The 10,496-nt window shown below is 44.1% G+C and overlaps 1 protein-coding gene across 1 annotated transcript in view; it reads left to right on the top strand.

Annotated features, from left to right (window-relative positions):
• The first annotated feature begins 979 nt into the window (after nt 1-979).
• Nucleotides 980-10,496, top strand: part of cps1 (carbamoyl-phosphate synthase 1, mitochondrial) — a 176,671-nt gene continuing 167,154 nt past the window's right edge. The window contains exon 1 of the mRNA XM_048598668.1: nt 980-1,391. Within this exon, the coding sequence (XP_048454625.1) occupies nt 1,266-1,391 (126 nt within the window). The 5' untranslated portion in view covers nt 980-1,265. The remainder of the gene's footprint in view (nt 1,392-10,496) is intronic.

Below are 10,496 nucleotides of genomic sequence, written 5' to 3'. Positions count from 1 at the left end.
GCTGACTGTCTGGAGTTCAATCCTGGGATATTCGGCTCTCCCCGGCCCTGCACTGAAGATTGTGTATACTGTGGGTTGAACATGGCTTCAGGCTGAGAACTCGAGATGGTTTGCATGATTCTCTTTATCTCGGTGTTAGTGAATCAACCTAAATGGTATACCCTAGTCTATTTGGTATAACCCAGTCTATATGATTGTTCCTGATCTGTAGGGTACAACCCAGTCTATCTTGCAGGAACAAGAACGGGAAAGGCATAGATTTAAATTGATGGGCAAATGAAGCAAAGGGTGATATGAGGAAAAATCTTTTCACTCAGCGAGTAGTTAGAATCTGGAATGCATTGCCTGGAAATGTGATGGAGGCAGGTTCCACTGAGGCATTCAAGAGTGACTATTTGGATAGAAATAGTGTGCTAAAATGGTATGGTAAAAAGGAAGGAGATTGGCACCATGTTAAATAACTGGTACAGGCACAATACACTGAATGGCCTCCTTTTGCATTGTATCAGTTCTGTGATTCTTTTGGCAAGACACTGAGATTGAAGATGGGTGTCTTAATATGTCTCTCCTGACAGTCTATCCCTGATCTGGGATGAGCAGAGCAACGAACGGTTAGGGTTATCTGCTTGAAACAGAATTTTTACTCTGATATCCAATGAAATATTTCACTTTAAAACCCCATTAATGAATTTCTCAATTCAATTTAGAAACACTCACGCAAATTCACTATTCACTCACAGCTTCAATAATTAAAGAAATGTGTTAACACATTATAAACAATCTTATAAAGGGAAATCTGGTGAATGATGCTGAAAAGGAAATCATTTGAGATCAGCCTGTAGAAGTTTGGAGGTAGGCTTGTGTTTTTAATGCTGGCTTGGGCAGCATGCATCCCTGACTTTGACTACCGCAGCTGTTTGATTAGGAGAAATACGGTGTTGACATTCGATCACCACTCCCCCACCCCCGACGAAAGACTCGCCTGATGTGCTCCCAGCAGCTGGTAAAAAATTCATCACTTCGGCAGGAGCAGTCCCCAAGCTCTCAGTGCCAGGGAAAGAGCCGAAAGACACGAGTTTTTTGTCTGCACATGCCCATTTAGATCAGTGATTCTCTCTCTCACACACACAATTATCCGACGTAAGAACAGTCCCTGGAGGAGCTTAGCCTTTTGCTCAAGGGAGAGAAAGAAGGCGCCGAACAAGACAGAAACGAAACTGAGGTGCAGCTAAACTTGAATCAGTTCTCCTCCCTCAAATCTGAAGATGGTGAAAATTCTCCGAGCATGCAACCTGTTGAAATCCCTCAAACGGGGCGCTGCAGTTTGCAGCCGGACTCAGTGGCCAATGTGGAGTTTGGGACGGTCAGGAGTCAGAGTATTCAGCAGCAAGGTAAATGCATTTCTGTTCCTTTCTTCAAGAGGGCTATTTTGGTGAGAACTGCTTGATTCCGGATTTCGGAGTAATTCACTCAAAGGAGACGGTTTGTAATGCGTGCAGTTCTTTTAGTTGCAAACAAGTCCTAGGGGCTATTATTTTGAAAGCAAAGAAACGCACTTCCAACTTAAATGGAGATGCCATTGAATCAGGTTTAATGAATACGTGGTGCGTGTAGCGTCGTGTTTCCGTTCTGGAAGCCACAGGGAGGATATCACTTGGGGCATTTCTTTGACTTTTGGGAGAGTTAGATTTTCTGGTCTTTTCCCTCCCATCACGTCCCGGTAGCAGTGCTGAGAAAAAGCTGCCTATTAAGTCATTTTTATAAAAATGTATTTCAAAAACACTTTTATTCGTAAAAAAAATCGTTTGTACATACATAGTCACCAAAACAGTTTGGTTCTGTACATTCTTTGCCGAGGGAGAACAAAACCCAACGCATTTCTTACTTATGGAAGATATTTTACACGTATCTGAGGCACCGGGAGGGCATGATAACTGAACGGACCCCCATTTAACTTCAGCAGAAAGACCTTAGATAATGGTCTTGCCCCACTGTGCCTTACTGGCAGCTGCCGCAACCTTTACTGCATTCCTCAACACATAGTCTGGAGAAAGATGCCGTGGTCTTTGTCGATGTTCGTCCTGAGCAACTCTCCTGTGAAGCAATGCTCCTTTTGTTCTACACGCTACTCCCTGGGATGCCCACCAAGTCAAACAAGAGGGTATAGGTTTTTAAGGTGAGATGGGAAAGACTTAAAAGGGTCCTAAGGGGCATCTTTTTCACTTAGAGGGTGCTATGTGTATGGAATGAGCTGCCAGAGGAAGTGGTGGAGGCTGATACAATGGCAACATTTAGAAAGCATCTGGATGGGTACATGAATCAGAAAGGTTTAGAGGGATTTAGGCCAAATTCTGGCAGATTGATCTGGATTAATTTAGGATATCTGATCAGCATGGATGAATTGGACTGAAGGGTCTGTTCCTGTGCTGTACAACTTTATGACTATGTTTAAACTGATACTATGAGATTAGTCCAGAGTCAATATTGAAGACTTCCAGGGTAACTCCCTTCCTCCGCTGGTCTGTCTTGCCAGAGGTGATGATAGTGTCTGGGACATACTCATACTCATGGAATCTTACCTTACAAACAATGTCAAGCTGTTGTTTTAACTAGTCTGTGAGATCTCTCTCAATTTTGTCAGGTGTCCCTAGTCTTTAGTAAGGAGGATTTTGCTGGGTCGACAGGGCTGTGTTTACACGTCATTTCCCAGTACCTAGGCCAATGCCAGGTGCTGTGTCCATTTTTGTTTCTTTCTAGCATATTTTTTAGAATGGGGAGCACAATAAGATATTTCATTGGCTGTAAAGTGTTTTAGGGTAACCTGCAATTGTGAAAAGCATTAGGTAAATCTAAGTCTTTATTTTCTCTCATCCCTCACACCATAGCAAAATGCAGTAATGATCCATGTGGTAGTGAAGACATTGGATGAGTTAATTTTGTCACATTCTCACACCATCCACTCTGCTTCATAACCCATGCCTTGTGCAAGCTAAATACAACTATTCCATTCCATTCTCAGGGTCACCTAAGAGTTGAATATTCCAGATGATTTAACCATACTCTGGTACACGTCACTGTTAAATGGTGCCCCCAAGATTAGACATTGTCATTCATTAACAAGAGGTTGACATCTCTTCAGCATAGGTCAATTTGTGTAATATGATTTACGTACTCACCACTGTCCTCTGGAGTCCTACCAATGTCCAAGGTGAAAGAAGAGGCCAGTGACCCTGCTGAGTAAATTCTGTTTCTGAAATCAGTCTCCATTGCTGAGTTTAAATTTGACCTTTATGTTCCTACAATGACAGTAATCTCTGATGCGATGTACAAGGAGAAGAGAGACTTGGCAGAGTGGTGAGAGAGAGAGAGGTTGTTACTGTGTAATAATCTCCTTCAAGCAATCTTGGCTAAACTCAATAGATGGGTGAAGATGTAATGAGGGAAAAGACAAGTTAGTATTTCAGCTCAAACCATTTCCCTGTTCTGATGAAGGTTCCGCATTTCATAGATTAATCCCACCACAGTCTAGTATCTTGAGTTTTCCTTCCAGGATTCAGATTCATTGCAGAATATATTTCTTTACTTTTTGTGCACTAATCAAGTAATATGACAGGCCCTAACTTGATGGACTTGTATTGCAAGAATTTTCTTGAGCCTGACTAATTCACATCATGGGATGGAAAGTAGTGAATAAGATGTACCTGAGATTGAATTGTACACAGCCAGTTCATCTTGATTCCCACAGTGCCATCCTGAAGGCTGTCGATACTGGGGACATGAATCAACCAACTTGAATGCAGTGCAATGTTTGGAAGTGGTTTCGGGCCTGGTGTCAGGGTCTTGTCTGATAAAGCCAAGGCTGCAAATTGCAGGCTCACTCAGTCTGCCAGAACAACAGGGTCTCAGCTTACAAATAAACAAAAGGTCTACTTCTCCCCTAGTACTCCTTACAACCCAGCGTATGCCTGGCCCACTTTCCCTTCCAAAGCAGCATTTGACCTTATGGACCAGTCTATGACACTCAGTTGAGGTCAACTTGTTGAACTTGAAGTCTGACAAGTCTCAGGCAGACCAAAGAGCATCTTTCACTGAGTTGATGGTCCTTCAGGTGCAGTCATAGGGATACACAGCATGGAAACAGACCCTTCAGTCCAACTCGTCCATGCTGACCAGATATCCTAAGTTTATCTAGTCCCTAAGGTTCTTGAGTAGATTTATACAAAATTCCATGCAAGGACTGGGACAAACATTACATTGGACAGACAGGAAGAAAATTGGCCACAAGAGTACATGAACACCAATTAGCAACAAAAAGACATGACCAATACTCACTCCTCTCCATTCACATGGATAAGGAGAACCACCAGTTTGATTGGGACAACACCAGGATCCCAGGGCAGGCCAAACAGAGACAAGCATGGGAATTCCTAGAGGCCTGGTTCTCCATCATGAAGGCCATCAACGAACCTATAGAACTAGACCCTATATATACACCACTGCGAAAGAAAACAGGAAATGAGGTAATCAAATCCAACAGACCCCAGAGTTTAAATACCAGGTGGAAAACACAACAGTCCTTCATTGGAGGCTGCACTGATGACGTTACTCAGCAGGGTAATGAAACAGCTGTGAACTAACAGACCAGCTTGGTGAGTGAACCAACTACAGCATTAGTCTAGTCCCATTTGCCAGCCTTGGCCCATATCCCTCTAAACCTTCCCTACTCATGTTCCCATCCAGATGCCTTCTAAATGTTGTATATGTATCAGCCTCCACTACTTCCTCTGGCAGCTCATTCTATACATGAACTACCCTCTGCATGAAAAAGTTCCCCCTTTGGCCCCTTTTAAACCTTTCCCCTGTCACATTAAACCTATGCTGTTTAATTTTGGACTCCCCCCATCCTGGGGAATAGACCTTGCCTATTCACCCTATCCATGTCCCTCTTGACTTTATAAACCTCAGCCTCTAACGTTCCAGGGAAAATAGCCACAGCCTATTCAACCTGTCCTTACAGCACAAACCCTCCAACTCTGACGGCATCCTTGAAAGCATTCGGAAAAGATTTATAAGTTTCATAAAATCCTTCCTATAGTAGGGACACCAGAGTTGCATGCAGTATTCCAAAAGTGGCCTATCCAATGTTCTGTACAGCTGCAATATGACTTCCCAAGTCCCGTACTCAATGCACTGACCAGTAAAGGCAAGCCTACCAAATACCACCTTCACTATCCTATCTACCTGTGACTCCACTTTCAAGGAACTAGGAACATGCATTCCAAGGTCTTGCTGATCAGCAACATTCCCTAGGACCATACCATTAAGTGAATAAGCCCTGCCCTGATTTGCCTTTCCAAAATGCAGCACCTCACATTTATCTAAATTAAACTCCATCTGCCACTCCTCGGCCCATTGGCCCATTTGATCAAGATTCCGTTGTACTCTGAGGTAACCTTCTTAAACATGGGCAAGGAAACCTCCTACCATATACAGTCCTCCCTTGGCTGATGAATTAGTCTGTCCTTCATGTTGAACAACACTTGGAGGAAGCACTGAGGATGGCAAAGACACAGAATGTACTCTGGGTGGGGATTTCAATGTCTGTCACGAAGAGTGGCTCAGCCGCAGCACGACTGACCAAGTTGGTTGAATTCTAAACGACAAACACACAACAAAAAGCTGTGGATGATGTAAATCTGAAACAAAAACAGAAATTCCTGGAGAAACTCAGCAGGTCTTTGCAGCATCTGTGAAGAGAAAACAGAGTTAACGTTTTGAGTTCTATGATCCTTGTTCCACTCTGCCAGACTGCAGGGAGCAAGCGGGATAAACATACTTGCCCTCATCCTTACTAATCTGTCGGCCTGGAAGAAGATACTCCACAAATATTCCCATCGTCAGTGATGGAAGAGACAACACATTAGTGTAAAGGGCAAGGCAGAAGCATTCACAGCAATCTTCAGCCAAAAGTGCCAAGTAGATGATTCACTTCCACCTCCTCCAGTGGTCCCCAGCATTACAGATACCAGTCTTCAGCCAATTCAATTCACTTCACTGCATGTGATTAGCAAGAAATGGTTGAAGGCACTGGATACTGCAAGGGCTATGGGCCCTGATGACATTTTGGCAATAACACTGAAGATAGAACCAAGAGCTGCTGATGCTGAATATCTGAAACAAAAAAGAAATTGCCAGAGAAACTCACCAGGTGTGGTAGCATCTGCGGAGAGAGAAACAGACTTAATGTTTTGTGTCCATTATGACTGTTCCTCAGATCTGGTGACCTGTCCTCCAGAACCTGCTGCTCCCCTAACTATTCCAATACAGGTACAACACTGGCATCTACATCGTCGGCAATGTGGAAAATTACCCAGGTGTGTCCTATACACAAAAAATGGAACAAATTCAACCTGTTCAATCACTGCCCCAAAAGTCTACTCTTGATCATCAGTAAAGTGATGGAAAGTGTCATCAACAGTGACATCAAGCAGCACCTGCTAGGTGATACCTCATTTGCATTCTACCAGGGCCACTCAGCTTCTGACCTGAGTACAGCTTTGGTTCAAATGTGGACAAAAGAGGTGAATTCTAGAGTTGAGGTGAAAGCATTAGCCCTTGACATCAAGGCCACATTTAACTTAGTGTGGCATTAAGGAGCCCTAACAAAACTGGAGCCAGTGGGAATCAGGGAAAACTTGCTTGTTGGAATTATACCTGGCTCAGAGGAAGATGGGTGTGGTTGTTGATGGTTAAGTCATCTCAGATCAAGGACATATCTGCAGGAATTCCTCAGGGTAGTGTCCCAGGCCCAAACATCTCCACTGCTTCATCAATGATCTTTCCCTCCATCAGCAGGTCAGAAAATGGGATGTTCATTAATGGTTGCACAATGTTCAGGACCATTCACGACTCTTCAGATCCTGAAAAATTCCATGTCGAAATACAACATACCTGGACAACTGTCCAGATTTGGGCTGGCAAGTGGGAAGTAATATTCACACCACACAAATGCCAGGCAATGACTGCAATAAGATATAATCTAACCATATCTCCTTGACATTCGATGGTGTTACTATCACTGAATCCCCCACAATCAACATCCTGGGTGCTGAACTGGACTTGCTATATAAACACAGTGGTTACAAGAGAAGATTAGGGTCTAGAAACACTGCTGTGAGTAATTTGCCAACTGACTACCTAAAGCCTGTCCACCACCTACAAGTCGCAAGTCAGGAGTGTGAAAGAATACTCCCTGCTTGCCCGGATGGGTGCAAACTCCTACAACATTCCAGAAACTTGACTCCATCCAGGACAAAGCAGCCCACTCAATTAGTGCCACATTCACAAGCGTTTACTCCTTCCACCGCTGACACTCAGTAGCAGCATTGTGTACTATCTACAAGTTGCACTACAGAAATTCACCAAAGATCCTTAAACAGTATCTGAACCATGACCACTTCCACCTAGGAGGACAAGGGAATACATGGGAATATTACCAGCTGGAAGTTCCCCTCCAAGCCACTCATCAGCAAAGTTGGAAATATATCACTGTGCCTTCAGTGTCACTGGGTGAAAATCCTGGAAAACCACTACCCACCCCACCCCACCCCACCCCATGCAATTACTATCCTCTCTGTAGCCTACCTACAGCATATGGACTGGATCATTCAAGAGGGCATCTGAAAGCCTTCTGGGAATTTAGTTTTCTAGGTGTAATGTGGGAAATAAGGAAAGTGGGAGTATGAGAAACAGTGTTGAGAATTGAGTAAGTATGAAGCTGTGCATGAATTTCAAAAAGTTATGTTTGCAGGTGCAGCAAGTAATCAGGCGGACTAATAAAATGTTATGTTTCGTTATGAGGGGAGTTAAATGCAGGAGTAGGGAGGTTATGCTTCCATTACATTGGGCACTGGTGAGTAATGTGCAGTATTGTGAAGTCATGTGCAGTATTATTGAGTGCTGAAGACTGCGGAGTATTGGTCTCCTTATTTCATGAAGGATGTAAATGCATTGAAAGCAGTTCAGGGAAAGTTTACCAGACTGATATCCGGAATGGGCAGGATGTTTTATGGGGAAAGGTTAGACAGACTAGGCTTGTATATCCACTTGAGTTTAGAACAGTTAGATGCAACTTGATTGAAACATGTAGATCTTGAGGTATATGTGGGGAGGATGCTTATTTAAAATAGAAATGAGGCAAAATATTTTCTCTCAGAAGTCTTTTGAACTGCCTTCCTGAAAAGATAGTGGAAGCAGAGTCTTTGAGTATTTTTAAAGAAGCGGTAGATAGATGCTTACAGAAATTGCTGGAAAAGCTCAGCAGTCTGGCAGGATCTGTGGAGAGAAATCAGAGTTAACAGTTAAATGTTGAATGGCATATTCCTCCTTTTCAACAAAACTGTATGTTTGTACCTCACATTCAAGATGGAAAGCTTAGCAGTGAGCTAAGACAATATAGTATCTTATTTATTATCTCCACACAGTGGGTAGGGAGTGTGCAGGATGCCTGGAGGGGAATGTGGGAGCCATAAAAAGTTTTGATGAATGAGGTTTCCAGCAATTTTTAAAAAAAAATTGTGTCGACAACATGGAGTAAAATATTGTGCTGGTCTAAGCTTTCTGACTGTCTCTGAGTGAAGTGAGCTGGGCTGCTGAGCTGGGTTGCTCATTTCCAACTTTCTGGGAAAACATCTGCTCATTAACCTCCAGTTAAAGAAGCCACTAGCACAGTTACCTCAATGGCAGGGAGAGAGATGTAGTGCGAGGGGTGGTTGGGAAGGTGAAGGGATAGTGCAGAAGCTGGGGGATGAAGATATGATCGTAACACTGTTGTAGCAAAATGTGTTCCTGACTTTAGGCTGTTTGAAGGAAATCTGCATGTGTCAAGCTGAAGGTGCTGTATGTTGGCATTGGGCCCTCATTCTGTGTGTTCTGTTTACGATTATGGCCTTGGTTTCAATTAGAAAGATATATTTACAGACTTGATGTATTGTTTTTATTCAGCTCTGATAGACCTATTGGAATTGTTTAGTATCATGGACAATTACGTTCAAAAATGTATAACACCTTAAATTACACAGGAATAAAGAGAACTCCATTATTTATTTTCCACAATGTTGATATAGACCCTCATCCAACAAACGGAAAACAGCAGCCAGAAATCTGGTCAGGGTGTCACAAATTTGGTCATGTAGCAGTTGTGTGATCTTTGTCACTGCTTTTCCCCCACTTGGCATTATCTAGCATTGTGCACCTATCAGTCTCCCCCTTGGATCACCACTGTTGCTGACCAAGTTGGTTGCAATTTCCCACTCTTATCACTCTTGTGTTTTGACTCTGGGACTGGTTTTTTGCAGGACCTGGAATTAAGAGCAGGGTCTTCATGCAGTAGATTGGGAAGTTTATATTGTCCAGTGTATCATAACCCAGGAGACAAAGTGACAAACTTCTTAAGGCTCTAAATGGCAGAACATTTATCTGAAATGTCAAGAGAAGTGTAGTTTCTAACACTCACTTTACCTCCAATCGTTTTCCCGCCACTCCACTTCCACTCCTCTCCTCCTCCTTTCCACTTCCACACCACCTTACCTTCACCTGTCCTTGCACTTACACTCCATATGCAATCCGCTCCTGCACTTCCATGTCCACTTTAACTACACCTTCACCTCCACTCCACCTCTACTCCATCTCCACATTCAAACCACCTCTACTTCACTCCAATCCATTCCACCTCAACTTCACCTCCACATGACCTCCCACTCCAGCCCCCTCCACTTCCACTCCACCTCCCCTGCCCTCCACCTTAACCCCCTCCATACTGCCACCCCCCCAGCCCACCTCCATTCCAGCTCCAGTCAACTCTAGCTCCACTGCACTCTAACTCTCCTACACGTCTACTGCACCTGGAGCTCCATTCCATCTTCATTTCTACCTCCACCACCTGTGCACCACTGCACTCCAGCTCCACTCCACCTTTACCTCCGCTCTAAATCCACCTCAATTCCACTTCAGCTCCAGCTCCAAATGCAACTTCCAACTGTGCTCCAGCTCTGAATGCAACTCCCACCTGCGCTACACTGCAACTCCGCTGCATTCCATCTCCACTCCAGTTAAACGCAACCCACCTGAACTTCTACCTCTGCATTGTTCCACCTCCACTCCTCTCAAACTCAATACCATCTCAACTTCAATACCATTCCACTCTAAATCCACTCCACCTTCATTCCAGCTTAACCATCTTTGCAGCTGCCCTTGCCCCTCCTCACACTCTGACTTTACCTCTATCTCTGCTCCACCCTCCCCAGTGACTCCGCCCCTGCTCTACCTCCATCTCTGCTCCACCTGCCATTGTGCTGTACCTCCATTGACTGCACCTCCACCTCCACCTCTACTCTACCCCACACCCCGCTCCAACTCCACCCCTGCTTCGCCTCTACTCTACTCTACTCCCACTCCACCTCCACTTCACTCCACCTCCACTTCACTCCACCTCCACT

Source organism: Rhincodon typus, chromosome 7 (assembly GCF_021869965.1).
Source record: "Rhincodon typus isolate 14 chromosome 7, sRhiTyp1.1, whole genome shotgun sequence".
Taxonomy (NCBI): domain Eukaryota; kingdom Metazoa; phylum Chordata; class Chondrichthyes; order Orectolobiformes; family Rhincodontidae; genus Rhincodon; species Rhincodon typus.
This window is presented reverse-complemented; position numbering and strand designations above follow the sequence as displayed.